This window comes from Trachemys scripta, chromosome 15 (genome assembly GCF_013100865.1).
Source record: "Trachemys scripta elegans isolate TJP31775 chromosome 15, CAS_Tse_1.0, whole genome shotgun sequence".
NCBI classification, from domain to species: domain Eukaryota; kingdom Metazoa; phylum Chordata; order Testudines; family Emydidae; genus Trachemys; species Trachemys scripta.
In genome coordinates, this window is record NC_048312.1 from 19840528 (window position 1) to 19862677 (window position 22150).

The following is a 22150-nucleotide window of genomic DNA, read 5'->3' on the forward strand; positions in this document are numbered from 1 at the left end:
ATTTGAAAATGTACCAGGCTCGTACCGGTACTGTGTGATATAGAAAGATCTAGTTGAATAGGACTAAAAATGAGCTTCTGAACACCTCTAGACTGTGCTGTATCGATTTCCTTGTGCTGTTGGCTGATGCAGAATATTGTAGCTCATGACTTAGTGGAGTCTTTGCCTCCCTGGGGAAAGTTTTTATAAGCTGAACTAGGACATTATGTTTGTCGGGGCTGTAACAGTGTTTTCCCCAAAGGCAAGTATCGGGATATTTTCTTCAGAACCTGTTTTAGATGGATAGGAGAAAATTGAATTGTGTGTGTCTTTTTGTGTTTATCCTTCAGTCTCTTGCTTTTTCTGTCTGTTCAAGGAGAAGAAATTTAGTGAATAACTTCCCATTATATTGAAGTGTCATTGGTACAAATTATTACAGGGACATTTGTCTATATATGTGTACACATCTGTGTGCAGTGAGACCACAGGTTAAGTGAATTTTTTTGGTATTTTGTTTGTAAATTCAGTTTTTAAACTTAGGAAAAAAAGATGTTGCTCTCAAGTAACCATGGCACAAAACATCACAGTCACAAGAGAATAAAGAGTCTCAGCCAATATAGGGGCATAATTCAGTCACTGGGCATTTAACACCTCTGAGAGTAGAGTTATTGATTGATTAACTTGACATTGGCTCCTTGTTCTGGTAGTCTGGAGCATTCATTACAATATTATATCAACAATCGCTGTTTCCAGAAAGGGCTCAATACAAATGAATATTTAGAGTTATTAGATTTATGTCCTTTCATTTGTATTCTCTTAAGAGTGAAAGGGAGCTGGCAAATTAAATCTAATTTTATTCAAGTGAAATCTAATCTTACTCTGTAAAACTAGATATACAAGACAAATTCAAAAGAAATTAATAAAGCAAATTATTGAATATGGGACAGGTACACGGATAACTATGTATATTTCAAGCTAGCACCATTAGGCTAAAATTTGATTGCTCAGAAGACCCAATCAATCAGGTCACGTGACACAGTCTAGTTAGAATCAAAATATAGCAAATCAGTCCAAACAATGAAATACCTTATAATCAAATAAAGCAAATAATCAGCATTAAAGGGTAAGTATTCAGTCATTAAGCAATAACAGAAATCACAGCTTTTAATGTGAATGAGTGGTAAACTTTAATCAGTTGCTGAATTATTAAGCCCCTGATATGGCTTAGCAGTCAGTTACATGTGATTTCTTCTTAGGTTACACTTTAGTTACGGGATTTACAGCACACTCATATTTAGTATTTTATCTAATGAAAGTAACAGTAGATGGCAAACCTAGGTGAATAAAGACCACTTTATGCTTTATCCCAAATTCTTAAAATCTGTCATCTGAGATGTTGCAGCAGCAAGGTGGAATTTGATAGCATGGCTGTTGTACAAGATAATCCCTCAAAATCGTCATTGTTCTCCTGCTTCTCTTTTGGGGAGGTGTGATGTTCCTTCCTCTCTGCCTCAGAGTCAGAAGAATTTTTTTGCAATCATTTGATTCTGGAAGTCTAGAGTGTCTAGCCCATAACATATCCTCAAAGGCCAGCAGTATATAGGGCATTTATCCTGTCTTCAGTCCACTTCAGGGCTGTTGTTCTTTTGGTACACAGCCTCTGGTACTCTTGTTTATTGTTAAACCACACTTACACCTGGTGTAGAGCGAATCCAAGGTAGCAGGCATCAGTTTAGGTGACATTCCTTTTTTTATGACCAATTAACATTTGCAAGTGCAATATTTTCACACCACCTGGCTTGGTAAACTTATTCTCACAAACTGTGTTCAAGAAATTTAGGAAATGTAACTCATTAAATAATTCTACCTAGATAAGGAATCCCAGGTTAGCTAGGTATTCCTTTTAATAGAGTTGGCAGGTTCTTCAGCCATAAAACCTTCCTTTCAAACTCCTGCTGCAAAAGCAAGAATTAAGCAGCAGAACATCAGAGTAACAGATGGTGAGATCTTAGCTACGTTGGATGGAGATGGAAAAGTGGTTTTCTCATTGCAAAAATACTGTTTTCTCCAGAAATGGTAGCAAGTTGAAATATATATTCCTTGGGTAGTAAGCATTGTTATCAGTTAATGAATCTAAGAAAGCTAACAGTTATTTCAGCCTATCCTTTCCAGAAAGGACTATGATTAGGATCTTATGGTAGTCAGTGAAAATTATACTACTCATATAAAACATGCAGTCCTGGCCTTGGAATCTATGAAAATTGCATTCAGTTAAATATTTTTCTAATATAAATTAGCATGGGTATGTGTGGGGGTGGGGTAGAGAGAAAGAGAGTGTGCAAACCAGTACCCACACTATAAGGATTTGAGCTGTATGTGTATATACTTTTGAATACCAGAATCTGGGAATTTCACAATGCGTTAATTAAAAAAACGCATTAGTAAAACTACAGTAGATAATTCTTTGTCTCCAAGTAAGATAAGCCAAGCTGCTGCTTCCACTGTGTCTTGGCACTCATAATAAATAACCTTATAGCTTGCTTTAAGGAGGTTTTTAATATAGTATGTATCTTTTGTCACCAATAATCAGACACAGATCTCTTGGATCAGTGCTGGTATGGCACTCCAGCCAACTATTCTACTTCTGCATTGTCTGTGTAATAGTGCTTATGACAGGAGTTCCAGTCCCCGGGTCTCAAAAGTTGTGATCACATACACACATTTAGGGAATTCACTTGGCACATGGATGCGCCTTTGCATATGCGAGAATTATTTATCACGCAGTGTTCCATCCAACTTTTAAAAATGCTATGTTTTTAAAGGTTTCATGAAAATCTGTGCTTTAATTGATGGTATCAAGTGTCAGAATTGTAATGTTGCCACTTTAAATTGCCAGTATTTAATTTCAATCATGCTGTGGTTGAATAGTGGCAGAGTAATGAAATGCCCACCAGTTGTAAAATACGCACAAAATAATTAGAATTTTCTAATCCCTTTCTTATCTGTGAATTATCTTTCGTTAATGAAGAGGAGGAGGAGCTGGAAGGACCTTTGGAAGGGCTTGGATTTCAGCAGCAAGAGTCCCGACTTTGCCAGCAGATGAAAATGGCTACTGTTGCTCCGTCGCCTGAGGCTGCACGCTGGCAAGTGGAATCAGTGACCAGCACAAGCTCAGGACATGGCTGTACCCAAGGTAAGAATGTTTCATGCTCCATAGAAGCTGAATGGTCTTTCTTTTGGTTTCATTTCTGAAAGTTTGTTTTAATGAGCAATAAATCCATCTGTAGCAATCTTGTACCCACCATGGGATATGCTTTCTCCAGCTTTCTCTCCATACCTTCGGTCTTCCAGATTTTACAGACATTCATGGCAATGGCCCAGCTTCCTGGAGAAGTGCCTTATAATTCTTCATTGGTAATTCTCTTTGGCATAGGACTTGCATGCTGAATACCAGTGGCAGCCTAGCCAAACAAAAAGCACCATTGTACCTTACTCTGTCGTCTGTGCTGCTTTTAAAGTAATAGTCAGTTTAAAAAATAAAAAGCTTACTGAGGTCACCTAAGGTCTGCAGTATACCAAATCCAGAGGAGCTGCTAACATGTCCAGTCCCTTTGTCACTGCTTCAATTAGGCACTTTCCTAACACAGGATTCCTCCACTCTTCCAGATAAATTGGATACAGTTTGAAAGCAAAATCGGAAATTCACATTTTTTACCTTTATTTTTTCCATGACTCTTCTCTTCTAATTAAACTGCTGGAGTACCTGCCTCATGGAAAAAGATTTTCAGCAAGATTCAAAGAGAGATTGGACATTTATGTGGATAACAAGAATATTCATAGTTATAACAGTTAATGCTTTTTTTAAAAAAAGGTTTTGGAAGGAATATAAAGCCTCATGCTTCAGGGCTTAAGCCTGTCTCTCTAACTGTTAGGGATTGGGGTAAGGACTGACTTCTTGTTCTGTGTTTGTACAGCACCAAGCACTTTGGGATCCTGGTTCATAATCAGGGCTCCTAGGTGTTATAGTAATACAAATATAAATAATAAGATGATACCTACATGGGAAGCAGATTATCCTGCATTTGCCTTCTGCTGTGTTTCTTGAACCTTCCTCTGAAGCATCTGGCACTGTCCATACTTGGATACAAGATACTATGATATAGAAGGACCTCAGGTCTGATTGAGAGTGGCAAATCTGATGTTCCTCTGTAGTATTAAGGACACACCAAATTCAGTTTTACATCATTTTATAGGTGGTGATGTGTCTGCTTTCCTGGCAGGCCTTCGTAATTGGGAGTTCCATTTGGCTCTGATTAAATAGCCCTGCCTAATCCCAATAAAACTGCTCAGCCTCTTACAGGTTTTTAGAACTGAAAGTGTTTAGTTTGAAGAGCAGGAAGTTGTAGTACCTCTTGTTATTGTACCTCTTACAGAGGCTCACATCGTGGATCAGGCTTGCATAATTTGATTTTATTGGTTGGTTGTTTTTTGGTGGAGTGTTTTTTGTCATAGTTCCATATAGAAAGAGTAACAGTATGGCTGAGAAATCTCTTACGGTCTCTCTCCTCTCTATGGACTAAGTAGGTTAACTAAGAGACAATGTCTTGTACTGATCGTTATTATAGAAATGTTATTTTTAATTTGTATTACTGTAGCTCCTAGGAGCTCTAATCATAGACCAGGGCCCTGTAGTGCCTAGGTGCTGTGCAAGCACACAACAAAAAGATAGTCTGTACTCCAAAGAGCTTACAGTCTAAGTGTAAGACAAGACAACAGCTGGATACAAAGAAGACAGATGGGGAGAGTACAAAGAAACAATGAGACAGGAAGATAATGTAGCTGTGTGGATATTTACAGGGAGCTCATTCTAAGCGGAAGGGGCAAAATGGAATAAGGTGCTTGTTTGAACAAGCAGACAATAGATGCTGGCACCATTGGCTCATCTGAGGTGGGAGTCAACACCTCAACAGTGAATGAGAGATGATAGGTTGGATGGGGTAGACCATGAGAGTGGTCTTGACAGGCAGCTTAAGTTTGATGCAGTAGAGAAGAAGGAGCCTGTGGAGGGCTTCAAAGAGAGGAGTGACACGGTCAAAGTGATGGTCTAGGAAAACTAACTTTGCAGTGGCATCTTGAATGGATGTGAGTGGGGCAAGATTACGTTTGCCAAGTATTGTGCTTTTCAAGGAAAGTTTGAGATATTGTGTCTCTTAAGAATTGTTACTGCCTTTTTGCTGTTACCTAGAGCATGAACTGCAGAATCCTGAATTGTTTTCTACCACTTGCATCTCCTCCTGCTCTTCCATTTCTTTTTCCATTTCTGAGTCTTCATACAAAAATCTTTGCCGTGAAATATATTTTTTCAGATGATTTTTTTTAACTACAATATTGTTTTCCATTCTTTGACATATGTAAGCATGGAAAACCACTAAAATTCTTTTCCTGATTCTTTTCTCCTCAGCCTCCAGTTCCAAGCCAGAAGTCAGTTCCAATTCACAGTCTTTGGGAAGCCAGCAGAACAAGGCAGATAGCACCCGAGTAAAAACCCGCATTCTGCCCACCATGCCAAAGCTTTTTATCCCTTCATCTATCACCAAATTCCCACCTGAGATCACTGTCACCCCACCAACACCAACCTTACTTTCTCCAAAGGGCAGCATTTCAGAAGAGACAAAGCAAAAATTAAAGGTAATTCAAGAAAAAGAATAACTTTTAGGACATGTTTGGGTTTTACCTTAATTCTCCCTTTAAAATGAGATTTTTTCATGTCATTGGAACAACTGCTCCTTTCCCCAGCTCATCACAGGAGATGGTACAGGGAGTGGTATGAGGCCTAGCATTTCCCAAGTGGAGTTACTTTACGGACTAGTGAAGTGTAGGCGAGCTCATAGCTATCAGGGTCCCAGTGGTTGCAGGAGTTCATAGCTACTGCAGTCCTAGCAGTAGTCATGAAAAAGGACGAAGTAGAAATACAGTCTGAGTGGGATATCCAGCTGTTCCAGTCTCTGTCTTGCTATAGAGAGACCTTCAGGAGTACTGGCTGTGGGGAAGCTTACTGATGATTCAGTATTATGGAGCCGCAAGGTGGGACAAACAAAGTTTTACAAATAAGGGGACTCATGAATGTTGAGGAATAGCAGACATTTGTCTTTGAGCCCTGTGATCGAGGGTTTATTCTAACTATTCAGCAATATATTTCTTTTTTTTCTTTTTTCTTTGGGTCAGTCTGCTATTTTGTCTGCTCAGTCTGCAGCCAATGTAAAGAAGGAGAGTCTTTGTCAGCCAGCATTGGAGATCTTAGAAACTTCAAGCCAAGAGTCCTCACTGGAGAGTGATACTGATGAAGATGACGACTACATGGACATATGAATAGATTGCAGTGGTCATCACCAACAACACCAACCATACAACCATTCTTCTTGTTGTCAGCATCACTGCTAGGCAGCACATCTTGCTCTTCGTTGGCATTATCCTCCAATTAATCTTCATCAGCATTGTGTCATTCACCTCCATTATTTTCACCACCATCACTGCCTCTGTATTGCCTTCAAAAACGTCTCCATTCTACCCACCATGGTACTTGACAGAAAGAATGATTGGTCACTAGCCAGTTAATTCATCTGGACCAAAACACCACCCTTAAACTCCAGTAAAGCCAGTCTTGTGAGCTGCAGGCATTTCTTTCTACTTGCTCTTGCTTCTCCAAACCAGATCCTTGGGAGCCATTCCAGTGGCTTTTTCTTTAAAGCTTCCCGTTAGCTGTCTTTTAGCATTTCCCCCTAGTTGACTTTTTTTCCAGATAATTTTAGCAGCCCAGCCTCCTGCTGTGTGTTTCCAGCAAAGGGGAGTGGAGGGAAGAAGTTGGCAAGCCAGCAAAGGTTTCTCCTGGCATCACTGATTTCCCATGCCTTCTGGAGAGAATTGGTGAGTGTTTGGCTTCTTGGCACAGCCACAGGACATGTCAGAAGTTGGCTGGATGACAGATTACCAGGAAGTTGGGTTTCCAATGTGGGCAGAAGTTTTGTCCCTCCCAACTTGTGCTCATTTCACTCTTACTGTTAAGTCCAGTAAAAGATTATTTACCTGAATGTTGGCTCAAAGAACTGGACTGAAGACACACCTTCCAGCATTGTCTTATGGTCCCTTCTCTTCTAATTGCCTTGGACAAGCATTTTGGGCCAGGGGCTAGATGCTATTTTTATGGTGGTATTGGGGAATGTTATAGATTTCAATACCATTTCAGTCTGTTTTTTACAGAATGACACGAAAAGGTGTTTTTTATCTATCTGAAGAGGGATTGCTCAGTTATTTATATGGGAAAATAATGGTAACAAACAGCATCTTTTTCTACTGAATGTTAACTTTGTAAAATAATGAATGCAAACCATGCAAAAAATATATATATGCCACATATATAATATGCATACAGCTTGCCATGTTAGATTGCTCTTTGTGTTTGGGGGGAGGTGTGTTTTTGTGCAGTGCAGAGCTTTGTATAAACATTTTTTCTAATAAAGTAAAAATGTACTCACGGTTGCCTCTCTTAACTGCTGGTTGGAAAGGGCAGGACATCTGTTTATCCTACGATGATTCTGGAAAAGGTGCCCTCTGTGGTAGGAGGAGGGATGCAAGGGGAGAAAAAATCCATTATTTTGTAAAGACTGGCCACAAATCCATCTAAATGCACCTGGTCTCACATCTCCATCTCCTCAAGAACTGGCCAAGGCCAGTTCAGGCAGTGTTGCCAAACATGCAGCCATAGGGAGCCCTGCTACAAAATCCATTCTACATTTTTTTCATGACATATCTGGGGTATTATTATTTGTATTATTTTAACGCCTATGAGCCCTATTCATGGGCCAGGACCCCATTGCGCTGGACATTGTACAAACACAGAACAAAAAGAGAGTCCCTTCCTCAGAGAGCTCACAGTCCACTCTTTGGATAACATAAGGGAAGAGAACATAGCCCAGTGATGACAATGGCCATATTGAAAGAGTATTTAACTGTACAAAACTGAAATTCATACACTATCACAGCAATCACTTTTTCTCGTTAGGAAGAAGAACTTGTTTCTATACATGAATCCTGAGCAGATATGAGCCCAGGTCAAAACAGAAATTCAAATAGTTACAAACTTTGGGAGTGCTCGGGTCCAAAATTTGCATTTCAGACCCATCGTTCTAAACTTTAACTACCACCACAGAGGTTAGTTTGAATAGAGTATGACTGGGAAACTGACAGACAAGTCCACCAATCGGGACATCAACAAATTCTGATGAAACTAGGTCTAGTTAACAGAAATTACAAAATTATCTACATGAATCTGAGAGAGAGAGAGAAAATATTTGTCAAGATCAATGAACAAGCAATGCAGATAAATTCATTTTCAGTGAGGAAAGTATCCAGTGCTGTCTTGTTCATTAATTTGGCCTTCGTTTTTATAAACCGAATGCACAGCACGCTATATTTTGTAGACATTAACTGACTGGGTTGTTGTCTGTGGGGGTTTTTTTTTAACACCTTGTGGTCTGTGTCTGTTTCTACGTAACATGAGGTCATCCAACAGGAGTGGTACAGTCCATTGCAAGAAATGGAAGACAGTGAACAGTATGGACCTCAGACCCAAACTTCGATGGATCATGTAATTCTATGCAATGTTCATTCAAGCAATTGGACTTGACCCTGTAGGACTTTGGTCAATATATACTCTCAGATGTGTGGTTAAGTTTAAGATAATCTGGATTCTTGGCACCATGTATATAGCATGGGCTTGGTGATACTAGACCAAGACTGAGGGTTTGATTGGATTTTTGACAGCCTATTTTCATTGTATTCCTTATACAATATATATTGCAATTTTTCAGTAAAATTAATCTGGGTATTTTGTTTTAAAAACATTTAGTTCCTAGGCTATGATGATTTTTGTCTGCATAAATCAAAAACATTGCTTTTATTTAAAGAATTAAGTTTGTAAGTGCAAAGTATTATATTTACCTTTATTTCTCCTGAGGATTCCAAGGTGCTAGACATTTTTCTGATATATTTTCCATATTTTTCCAACATTTTCTAAAATGTCTGGGTCTTTCTTTCACTCCAACCCCACCTCCTATTTTACGAGATGTGTTCTTTTTTGTGCTCATGAAAGGCTGTAACAAGGCTAGAAATTGCCATTTTCTGTTAGCAAAGCAAGTTGAATATTGTAGGTCAGTTTGAAACACAGTGTTCTGTTCTTGTCTACAGTACTGTGTATTTGCCCTGGATTGAAAGCTCTCAGTTGCTTCTCTCCCTTCCTTTTATCTGTGATGCTTAATTCCCATTACCCTCAAGTGACTTGAGGACTTTCTTCTTTATACGCATGAAGGTAATTCATACTGATTTGGTACATGTACTGTCTCCTCCAAGCACCAGTCTTCAGCTACTGGCTACATACTGTGCTGGCAAGACTCCAGGCCATCTTTTATAATTGTATTTCTGCTGACTTCAGCCAAAGGAACCACATACCTTCCTTATCCCCCAAACCGTGTCTCTGTAAGTGGTGATTATTCAGTCACTGTTCAACTCAGTACAGCTTGTTCTGAGGCAAAAGATGCCAGAAAGGATGCATTTTGTGTGACATGCTTGCTTTAAACCATGTACAAAAGGGACCACACAGTGAACCCCGACTCTTTTAAAAACCAAGAGAGTGTAACTTGCCCTCATTACCGCCTTTTTTGAGAGGCCAGTCAGTAAAGTCCAATAAAGTGGGATTTGTTCCAGTTATAGCCACTGGAGTAGCTGCACCAATGTAAAACCCTAAACTAGACAGGTAAAACTGATATTAGTCTTACTTCGGTGTAGTTTACTCAGTTTCAAGCAGAGGTAAGCTGTGGTGGTGCAAATCATATTTTATGGTGACATGAAATCCCCAGTGTAGATAAGACATAATTATTAAGCTAACATCACTTTCACCTTCAGACTTGCATATCAAATGTAGGCATGTAGCTCAACTTCACTTATCTACCGCCTGTGATGATACATTTTTTAGGGGAACTGCTGGACCACCATCACCTCTGACATCTGTGGAAAGGTTCCCAGGTTTCTTCATAAGATTGTGCCAGATAAAGAAAAGGGAGGGGGGAAAGGCTGGTGAGAGCCCCCTTTATTGTAAAGGAACGTAGGGAGGAAGCTCTGATGCCAAATGTGAGTTTAAAGGAAAAATTTTCTTTATACTCAGCACATGGACTAAGAAGCTCTTCTTGTCATTTAAAAACACTACTGTATTAGAAAATGGACTGTTACATCGTCCTCTGTGCTTTAACAATAGGAAGAACTTTAACATTTAAACATGAAATTTTGTTTACCTGGTTAAACATATTGTTGGTGTCCAGTGTCGTTTTTCAGCAAAATGGCTGGTTTTTTGAAGATTCCAAAACTTCAGACAAAATGCATTATTTCTATGTAGCAGGAGATGATTCTCCCTATATAACACTGAATGAACAAAGTGGTAACGGCTTTCTTTGCAGCTGCTCCCCATGTCTCCTTGGATCTTCTGTGCTAGCCTTTGTTACATTCATAGCAGTTGTACACTAAGTGACCAGCTGAAGGAGGTCAGACCAGCATTTTCAATTTCAGTGCACAAGCGTCTTCCAAAACCAGCAGGATCCCTAATGAAAGAGGTTTTTTTGTCCTGGTTATTCTCTCAGTAATTTCTTAAAAGAGCAAATCCACAATTGTTTCACTTCACTCAGATATAGATAGTGTCAAATTTAGGGGTATTTTGATCTAAAAAAAGAACAAACACAGACCTCTTGTATAATCACATAAGTTTAGGGTCTCAGAGCAAAGGGGAAAAATTACTATTTTGAGTCTGAGGTTTAGAAGTATTTCTGAGGATTTCTAGTGTTCCTGCACCCTCATAGTGTATGTTTCTTTGCACCAGCAAAGATAACTGACCTATAACTATTATAATGTAATATTAATATGGTAGCGCTTAGAGACACCAATCCGCATTTGGGATCCTGTTGGGTGGAGTGCAGACTCGGTGCCTGGCCCAAAGAGTTTATAATCCAAGACTAGCAAAAATTCTGATCTCCCAGGTTGGACCTGTGCCATACTGAGACTTGCATGCTAAGCACTGATTTCCTTACTGGTGTTCTTCCACTGTCTCAAAAATATAATAAAAAAAAAAGATGATAAACTTTATTCCACAGTTAAAATGTGGGATCAGGTAATACTGCAAAAGTCTGCATTAGTTACATCAAGTATTAGTATGTTCAGATGTTTTCAATTCAGAGTGAGAGTCTGTCCAATGGATAATGACATAAATGTGTCTCTTGCAGCCAAAGGAAACAAGACTTGATAAGGGACTTGTCAAGGGAAAGGACCAGGAAAGGATGAGGAAGGTCTGTCAGCAGAAGTGGTGGCTACAGTAAGGAATCTGAATTTGGTCAGGTTGGACTCAGTGGAAGCAAAGAGGTGCCAGGTGAGAACAGAACATAGGATTCACTGTGTTTGATCAGATCAGTCAGCTGTCAAGTCCAGTGTGCTGCCTTTGGCAGTGGTGATGACAATTCTGGGGAAGGTGAAAAGTCTATTAATGCACCTGGGCAATTTGTGCAAGGCTATACACAGAGCAGAGCTCTACTTAGTCCTGTAGGTGAGCATCATACACCTTAAGGCCTAGTCCACACCTAACTCTTAAATTGATCGAGCTATGTTGCTCAGGGGTGTGAAAAATTCACACCCTTGAGAAGCATAGTTCAGCTGACCTAAGCCCCAGTGTAGACACCGCTATGTCAGTGGAAGAATTCTTCCATCAACCTAGCTACTGCCTCTTGAGGGGGTGGATTTATTATAGTGCGGGAAAATACCCTTCGGTTGCTGCTACAAGTGTCTGCGCTACAGCATCATAGCTGCCTCACTACAGCTGTAGTGCTTGTAGTGTAAACATCCCCCAAGGCCAGAGCTAAACTAAAATGTTAAGTCAACCTAGCTACATTCCTGAAGGGTGTGAAAAATCCACACCTCTGAGCATTGTAGTTCAGACAACCTAACCCCTGACATGGACAACACTAGGTTGATGGAAGAATTCTGTAAGCCTACCTACAGCCTCTGTAGCACTTCAGTGTAGCCACTCACTACAGTGACAGGAGGAGTTCTCCCATTATTGTGGTTAATCCACCTCCCTGAATGGCAGTAGCTAGGTAGACAGAAGAATTCTGGGGGTTAGGTTGACTTCACTATGTCGCTCAGGTATGGATTTTTCACAACCCGTGTGACATAATTGGGTCAACCTAACATTGTAATTTAGGCCTAGCCTTAGAGAAGATAAGGGGTTTAGACAAGAAGAGAGGGTCTGCAGCAGGGATTTCCCTACAGTCCCCTCTTCCCCCAAATTTCCCCAACACTCCCCTACTAGTCAACTAGTTACATCAAGGAGTGTTGCCAATTTAGTCGGTTGGAAATTTGAATTGAAATAGAAACATTAATACACACTTTAAAAGCATATACGGTATGTGATAAAATACTTGTAATTGGTGGAAAAGCATAATAGGTTTGAGAAGTATGAACAAAGACTAGCTTCCTCACACAGCTGTTGTTTTTTCTGACAGTGTCGATGCATTTGTTTTGATTGGTAAACAAGGTCTGAATGAGTTCTCCCCTGACAACTAGTGATGAGCCAGGTGTTCAGGATCAGACTGTATTTACATGGAAACACCTACTCTGCCTAGGTATCCAGCAGACAGAGCTGTGTTACCCAAGTGATCAATTTTGGGTGGTGTTGAGTGACAAATCACTTTAGTATTAAATGCGGGGTAATGAAATGGTATCCTTATTGTGTGAGTAAAGGGCAGCAGAGTGGTACATAGCCTATCCTGATTGAGGGGGTCACCCTCAGTGCTTAATTTTTGCCAAGTCTGAGCCCTGGCATATTTGACTTGGTAGTTCATAGCCCCGGGACCATTGGGCTTGCTACATCAGTTATGAAAGTAAAATACTTACTTGAGTCCCAGCACTTCTTTCATTATAAATTAAAAACTGGTCACCCTCAACTGAACTGCACTCGCTAAGCAAAGGTTTTCGATGGCAGATCCCAGTGGGGGGAGAGAGGGTGGGGACAGGTGTTTTGCTTGGTGGTGTGGGCTCTGCCTAAGTCACCGGCACTATTTGACCTTCCCCCTCCTGTTTAAAGACAGAGCTGGTAGGGCTCAACTGAGAGTTTTTTGGTTTAAGTAACCACTAGAGCTGAAATCACTGATAATCAGGTCTAAATGCTTAGATCTGCTGCAGGAAAGTGTTTGTGTGAAAGAGACAGTCCAGCATCCTCTAGCAGCGAGGTTCCCCCACTGAGAGCTGGAGGAACCTCAAGAGGTCACAGTGGCAGGTGGCACCAGAAGGTGATGGCGCAGGCCATTGGTGACAGAGAGATGAAGTGAACAGTGGCATGATGAAGAGTGGCCAGAGCAAGTGGCCGTGGCAAGTGGCTGGAGGAACGAGTAAGGTGCCTTCCCCCTCACCCTCCCCCAGGATGGGAGGTGAACTCATGCGAAAGCACCTCTGAACTCTGGGTCTCCATTGACCAAGGACAACAACTATGAGTGGGGGGCAGTGGAGGGAGAAGGGAGGGGGTACATCAAAGGAACATTTGTTTGTTGGACTATATTTTAGTGACTTTGCTCCAGAATGCTAGATTTGTGACTGGGAAACATATAAATACACATTTCCTAGCAGGCCAAGATTTTTAAAATGCATTATTTGCCAAGGTCATTATCTCACAATATCGCTATCTCGAGAGGTCATTATCTTGGGGAGTTTCTGAACTAAACATTTTTATTATAATTACTTTTTACATAAGAACATAAGAATGGCCATACTGGGTCAAACCAATGGTCCATATAGCCCAGTATCCTGTCTTCTGACAGTGGCCAATGCCAGGTTCTTCAAAGGGAATGAACAGAAAAGAGCAATTATCAAGTGATCCATCCCGTCATCCACTCCCAGCTTCTGGTGAACAGAACTGTGGTGTTGCATCCCTGCCCATCCTGCTAATAGCCATTGATGGACCTATCATCCATGAACGTATCTAGTTTTTTTTTTAATCCTGTTATAGTTTTGGCCTTCACAACATCCCCTGGCAAAAAGTTCCACAGGTTGGCTGTGTGTTGTATGAAGAAATACTTCCTTTTGTTTGTTTTAAACCTGATATCTATTAATTTCACCTAGTTCTTGTGTTATGAGAAGGAGTAAATAACACTTCCTTATTCACTTTCTCCATATCAGTTAAGAGTTTATAGACCTCTATCATATCCCCTCTTAGTCGTCTCTTTTCCAAGCTGAAAAGTCCCAGTCTTAATCTCTCCTCAAATGAAAGCTGTTCCATACCCATAATCATTTTAGTTGCCATTTTCTATACTTTTTCCTACTCCAATACATCTTTTTTTAGTTGGGGTGACTAAAACTGCATTCAGTATTCAAGATGTGGGTGTACCAGGGGTTTATATAGTAAAAGTGGAAGAGCTTGGTTTGCCAGACTGATCAGCAAACCAATGCTGACAACCTATGTGAAAAGGCTGCAAAACACCAAGTCTTTGGACTGCATTGACATGCAGAAATCCTTATAAGCCAGTCACTGTTAAAGCCAATTTTAAAGTACTTAATGACGCTGTTAAGAATGCTGGAGACACAACACAGTTTATGAGAACAAACATGGCTGTTGCATCATACTTTCTATTTAAGCAAGAGGGACCACACACTACAAACTGGAGGCCAATGTTAAGTGCATGATCACTTGTTAATCCTGAAGTTGACCAAGACCCACAAATGCTCACTATCGTTTTGCAAGAAGCTCAGTTGACTGGTTAGAAGCATGCAGTGGAACAGGAAAGACTCAGCAGTTGAAAAAGTGAAGAACTCTCTCACCGCATTCAGAAAATGTGCATACATGGCTGATGAATGCACCGATGCATATGGGTGTCAAGTATTAAGTTATCTTGATGTCAGTGGTAGACCAGTAGATGCATTTCTACATGTTCAGATTATAGAAGAGACATTGGCTGCATCTGACAACCAACATCTTAGAAGAGTTAAATGTTTGTAAATTGAACCCAAAAGAGATGGCTGCCTGTGCATTTGATGGAGTTGCAAACTTCTTTGGAAGACATAGTGGACAAGCTTTGCTCAGAGAAAAGTGTAATCCTAATCTCTCCTGTGCCTACTACAGAGGCCGTTTACTTCAACTAGCACTAGTATGAGATGCAGAATCTGCAAAAGACATTTAAAAAGCCATAAATTTAATATCTTCATTATATTCTATTTTTCAGCAAGAGTCCAAAAGGACTGAACATCTTGGAAAAAATAGAAGATACCCTGGGACTGAAGTTCAAATGAGTCCAACCTGGGAAAACCCGCTGGCTTTCTCATAAGCGACCCTTGCCTGTTGTCTTAAAATTACTGGAACCATTATTATTGGCTTTGGAAACTATCCACCGAGATGGGCCAGATCTAAGGTGGACAATTTTTGGTACTAAGTTCAGAGAAGACTATTGCCATTCTCTCTCTTGTAAGTCTACTGTTGAAACCACTTTGGTCATTAAACAATGCTATCTAGGCATCTGCTACAACAGTAGTAGACCTTTGTCCAGCAATAGAAGCTACACTTAGATCAGAGAGATATACATTGAAAACATACTGGAAGAAGCAAAGACTTCAGTTCAGAAGTTGACTAATTAGGGCACGTATATTGACTCCTTAAGTGAGGAGGACAAGAAGTGTTTGTTAAGCCAGCTGAAAAAGTACACAGATGTGATCCTTACAAATCTACAACAGCAACTTCTGGATTCTACTCAACCCCTCACACAGTTTTTACAGATGCCTGTACACACCAACGGTTGTGTGGAGTGAGGCACGACCAGCAATGGGGCTGCCATGTGTTCAGGATAGAATAGAGAATTTGAACATAGTGGAATATCATAAGATGAACAAATGAAGATTTGACTTCAACTTCTTCTTTATCATCACTAGTGGTTCGACCCAATCTTTGTGCTATATTTCCTGGGATGAAAGAAGTAGGAATCCATCTCTTGCTACTCCCAGTCACAACAGCTACAGTTGAGCATTCTTTTTCCTCGTTGAATAGAATTTTGTGTTCTGAAAGGAGTCACCTTCTGCCTGATCATGAGCATATCATGAAAGACTGGCAGTACCGAACACACAAGAAGCCACCAAAGATGAAACCCCTGCATTCAAGAAGTTCATTAATAGAGTTGTGCAAAATTACAACAAGAAACCAAGAAGGATGTAGATGTAGTGCTTCATAATAGGCTTAAGTAGCCAACTTTAATTTGTGTGATGGTTTTAAAACATGAGTTAAATCTAATGGTCATGAAACAATTTTTAGTTTTTACTATCGTGCCGTACAGCCCATCTTCACCCTAATGGTCTCATCCTTTGTCAGCCATCACCTTCCCTGTATATTTAAACACCTTCCCCCCTAATTTCAATTCTTGGGGAAAACACTGGTCTGTAGTTGTTGCCAGATTCCCTCTTCCCTCTATTTTGATTAATGATTAGTTCCAAACTGTGGAGAGTGAAGTGTTGGTCCTGTTTAGTGCACAAGCATTTTGGGGGGAAGTCTGGAGGAGTTGTTTTTCACTCTCTACCTCCCTTTTTGTTTCTTTTCACCATTGTTCTCCATTTACTACCCACCCTGCTGCTGTCTTCTCATATCTGTAACTACCCTGGCAGACTACTTCTCAACAGCTGAGTTTGCCTTTCTGCTTCCAACTGTCAGCTACATATATACCCAGAATGCTGAGTGATGATGTCAAAGCCCAAGTGGCACGTGGGTGAAGGGAATGAGTTTAGAAAGTTTAATTAGCAGACTCCAAAGGTATCCTAATTGACTAAATTTCTCTTTATAAGCTGAGTTATGAGATGTAGAAAGGATGTTTAGTCCTATTAGGATTTTTTAAAAAGTAAAATTGTTAGCCTGCTGACCTTGATAGTCCTCTTAAAGTAACTCTTTTTTTTTTTTTAACACTAGAGGGTGCCATATTGCAGAATAAAAGCTAAAATCAAAATAGACGACTACAGAGTAGATTGGTTTTAAATCAGTGATTTAAATCCCCAATTTTAATCATGATATAAATCAACAAGCAGGAAACCTTGATGTAAATCATTTATTTTAATCGTGTTTGGCATTTGTACTTTAGTTATTTTCCTAAAGAGAGGTTAATTTTCATTAAAACATGGATTTGCAACTAAACATAGTCTTTACACTAAATTTGATGCTTCTACTGTATATCCTGGAGGATATATAGTAGAACCTCAGCGTTACGAACACCTAGGGAATGGAGGTTGTTCATAACTCTGAAATGTTCGTAACCCTGAACAACATGTTACGGTTGTTCTTTCAAAAGTTTTCAACTGAACATTGACTTAATACTCCTTCGAAACTTTACTACGCAGAAGAAAACTGCTGCTTTCCCTTTATTTTTTGTAGTAGTTTACATTTAACACAGTCCTGTACTGTCTTTGCGTGGGGTTTTTTTTTTTTTGGTTTGGTTTGGTTTTTTTGGTCTCTGCTGCTGACTGATTGTGTACTTCTGGTTCCAAATGCAGTGTGCGGTTGACTGGTCAGTTTGTAACTCTGGAGTTCTAAACTCTGAGGTTCTGCTGTACTATGTAGACATTTATTCAAGCAGTTATAAAACTTAATTTACATTTATTTAGATGCTTAATTTTTTACATTTTTATTATGTTAACAGTGAATGATGCATTTCTTATTTACTAGATTAATTTTGTCTTGTGATTATTGTGAAGCTCCGTTTAGATGGAAATTCAAATTCAATTAAAAATGCACAAAAACAGCATTTTTAATTGAAAAAAACTACCTTAAGTAGGATGGTTACATAAGAAAAAAAGTTTATCAAAGCGTGTTTTGCATTTAACTGAGTTACTAAACAAAGGAAGTGTTATTTGTACTTAGTGATTGAGCTGATTGTTTTTGGTCACCAAGTCCTTTCAGAGTTTAGAACTAATAGATCTCATTCTCAGACATAGTTTTGATTCATAGATTGGAAAAGGAAAACAACCTTTCCTGTTTTTTTCAATTCTCAGCCGGTTTCTTAACTTTTTTGAATGAGCTAGTCTTTCAGCTGAACTAGTTGAGTAAACTGAAGTGAAGACATTATTCTCTCTGCACCTGCAGAAGAGGCTCCTGATGTCAAAAACTGGGTTAGCACTTCAACAAGCTCTAGTTCCAGGAGCTTAGCCAGTGACATCTACCAGTCACTGGATAACCAGTCTTCATTTGAGCCCTTCAAAGTTCAAACAATCTTAAGCTAAGGTATCCATGTTCCCCCTTGCCCAATCTGTTTCTGCAGAACCTTAAAAAAAACTTGTTAGAAATATCCTTTGCACAGAATTATAGTTAAATCTAACAGTTGAAAGGATAAATTAATTCTCAGCACATCCCCCAGGATTTAAGTTGTATTCCTACTGCTTAAAGTTCTTGGAAACAAACAAAAATGATGCATTATTGCTACTAAGGTTGTTTGCAGTTCTGTTTTGCCTGAAAACAGAATTATTCTGTGCATGTTTACCAGGTTAAAGTTGTTTTGACCTTTGGCCCCTTGGATGTATTTTGTTTGATTAAAGTTAAGCATTTTTTTTTCTTTAAAAGAACTTCTGATAAGTGCGTGTAGGGTTTATGCTGGAAAGGGGTGACAGTCCTGGTGTGTTAAGTAACATCCCTGCATTAAATGGGTCAAATTGTGCTTTCAGTTACATCAGTGTAAATCCTGAGTGACGTCATTTAGTTAATTGCAGTTACTCAGGACTTCCAGTAGTGTAACTCAGAGCAGAATTTGGCCCCTGGTATTTATCCTCATTACTTTGAGATACCTTGTTAAAGACATTGTATAAAACCAAATTCTAATTAGGGACAAAAACATGAGTCTGAGAGTAGACAAGAATGAAATGTGCAGTAAGGTTTTGAGCTGGAAAAAGTTGTACAGCTGTGACCAATGCATAAGAAGGAATAACTAAACAGGCAGCTTGGAGCTAAAATCAGATACTATAGTCATCTTACAGTAATGCACATGAATTAGGATAGTCAGAAATAGCTCTGGCATGGCATCGTCTGCAGTAATCAGAAAAATAAAAGGCCCATAAGTTCCTGCCTCTTCCTCCAATGGGAAGAATAAAATTCATTTTTGCCTACCTTTAGGATTGATTTGTGCAATTAGATGATTGGATACATGGCTTAGTATGAAAGCCCTCCATTATACAGTCCCATTGGGGGGAACACTTCACAACGTGTCTATAAGTAAACTGTCTAAGGGATACTACCTATTTGAAATCTTGTCAATATATTTGAAAAACATAAGGTAGAAAATAGTTTCTGGTACAAAATTAGCCACCGAGTCCCCCTGCCAATGTTTACTTCACAGTCCATTTTTTAAAAAACATTTTTCTCTCACCTGTTGTTTGATGGTCCCACACAGTCAACAGGGGAACCAGTGAAACTGATTATATGAAAAAAGTGCTGTCAAATGCACAAAGTAACCAAACTGAAATAACACAGAAATATTTCTAATCTCTCTGCTTGTCTATATGGCTAGTTAGTGCATGGCGAACCTGGGTGTGAATATACAGAGCACTAGCATGCAACGCATTAACTACCAGTGTGGACCCTGTTACCATACTCTAAACTGGAGTATGCTTTGACGTAGTTAGTGCACAGTAGGCTAATGTGCTGTATGTTCACACCTCTGCTTGCTATCCAGTAACTAGCCATCTAGACAAGTCCTCGGATACAGTAATTTTAGGCTTGCCACAACAGTAGGTAAAAAATTCACTGTTCAATTTTTAAGTAAATTGTGTGTTTTAAACATACTAAGTACTATGTAAATATATAAGTACATGTTTGTTGCACATAAAACTAGGTACCAAATAGGCAAGTATAGTAAGAACCTGCCAAATTCAGGTGAAACAGTTTTTGAAAATCAAGATCAGATTTTCAGATATTGATCACCTCTACCTGCTGTTATGTGCATACAGTGCTTTGCACAAAATAACCTAATTTCCCATTTGGGACTCTAAGAGCTACTATAATAGAAATAATAATGGACTTCACTGAGATTTACTGGTGCTCAACACCCTTTGAGAATCAGGACAATAAGGGTCTGATTCCATAATCTTTGACAGGCAGAAGTCCCCTCTAAACCAACAGGAGTTTTGCCTGGTTCAGAAATAAAAGATCAGACCCTTCATCTGTTAACTGTGCACCAATCCTGCAATCTGGTCTGCATAGGCAGATCCCTGAACCCACTTTCAACCCCTTTGAGTTGAGTGAGAAGAGCTGGCACAGGGGTCTGATCACATGGAACGGTTATAAAACTGTGGCAAGGCTTATTTTCAAATACTCTGTGTATATGCTGCCACATCATACTTGCTTGAGTACTCTATTACATATAAACCATTAGTACGGAATGTTTTATGAACAAAAAAGTGCTGCTTCTATTTAAAACCACCCTCTGGTTTCCTTAATGTCACACAGATGCATACCCCACATTTTATACTCCTTAAAAGTTATGTCGGCACATGTTATTTTCCTTGCTAACTGCATGTGTATATATAAAGAGTAACTTCTGAAATAAGATACATTAATAATCTTGTTTTCCTCATGAAGGAGAGGGCTCAGGGTGCTTTCTCAAACTTTGTTAATATTCTTAACTGAGCCAACTTTTAACTAACATTCTTGTACTGCGGGATTTTTAACTTTTTTTTTTTTTTCCTTTTTTTTCCCCCCCCAGAAGTCTGGCAATCATCAGTTTGGGTTGTCTTCTAGATAGTAGACTGGAGATTTCCATTAACTTAGACTTGAGAGAGTTTAAAATATGTGAAGATCTAGAAATTCATAAAAAGAACAGGAGCACGTGTGGCACCTTAGAGACTAACAAATTTATTTGAGCATAAGCTTTCATGGGCTACAGCCCACTTCATCGGATGCATAGAATGAAACATACAGTAAGGAGATATTTATACATACAGAGAACATGAAAAAGTGGAAGTACCCATACCTGTAGCCCACGAAAGCTTATGCTCAAATAAATTTGTTAGTCTCTAAGGTGCCACAAGTACTCCTGTTCTTTTTGCTGATACAGACTAACAGGGCTGCTACTTTGAAACTAGAAATTCATAGTGAAAGTTACACAGTTTACAATGTAAACGTGCAGTGTTAAGCTTTAAACCAGGGGTTGGCAACCTAGGGCACGCGAGCTGATTTTCAGTGGCACTCACGCTGCCCGGGTCCTGGCCACCAGCTGGGGTTCCGTCCGTCGGCCCCGCTCAGCCTGCTGCCGGCCCGGGGTCCCAGCCACCGGTTCTGGGGGCTCTGCTGCTGGCCTGGGGTACTGGCCGCTTGCCCACTGCCAGCCGCATTCCGTCCGTTGGCCCCCTTCAGCCCACTGCTGGCCCCGGTCCCAGCCACTGGTCCGGGAGGCTCTGCTGCCGGCCCGGAGCTCTGCAGCCACTCCCAGCTGTGGCCCACTGGCCCCAGCTTCGGACAGTGAGGGGTGCAGACAGGGGCAAGAGGGGGCACAGCTCAGCACCCCCACCTTAAAAATTGTTCCAGCGCCACTGTGCTGGGATATTTTTACGTCCTGATTGGCTGCTTACATCACTATCACACCACATGGAACAGCACACTGCGTTTGACGTTGCGATTAGAATGTACATGCAAGAACTGGAATCAGAATTTTCTGACAGATTTCAAGATTTCCAGCGGTTTGGCCCAATGCTTTCTTTTCTAATTAAACCTGAAAAGTTCAACAAAAGTGACTTGGATTTGTCTGTATTTCAGTGGCTAGGTGTTGAAGATTTCGAAATGCAGCTCATTCACTTATAAAGCTCAGAATTGTGGGCATCAAAGTTTGTGGATCTGCAGCGCGCACTTGAAGCTACCGAAAGAGATCATGGGGCCTCTATTCTGACCTGCTGGACATCCTTGCCAGTGAAATTTAACTGTTTGTAGAAAATTGCGTTTGCAGTGCTTTCAGCATTTGTATCCACGTACCTGTGTGAACAGGTATTTTCACACATGAAATCTGTCCTCTGTCCCTCTTGGATAGGGTTACCATATTTCAACAAGCAAAAAAGAGGACGGGAGGAGCCCCGCCCTAGCCCC

General features: G+C 40.0%; 1 protein-coding gene across 8 annotated transcripts in view; it reads left to right on the forward strand.

Moving 5' to 3' along the window:
• CABIN1 (calcineurin binding protein 1) overlaps positions 1 to 22150 on the forward strand; it is a 236290-nt gene that overhangs the window by 202373 nt on the left and 11767 nt on the right. For 7 of the 8 annotated variants that reach the window (XM_034791361.1, XM_034791366.1, XM_034791365.1 and 4 more), the window contains 3 exons: positions 3008 to 3172; positions 5441 to 5667; positions 6205 to 7511. In XM_034791361.1, the coding sequence (XP_034647252.1) occupies positions 3008 to 3172; positions 5441 to 5667; positions 6205 to 6348 (536 nt within the window). In that variant the 3' untranslated portion in view covers positions 6349 to 7511. Of the gene's footprint in view, positions 1 to 3007; positions 3173 to 5440; positions 5668 to 6204; positions 7512 to 11300; positions 11444 to 22150 lie in introns of those variants that run through there. The other variant, XR_004648280.1, reaches the window with a different exon arrangement.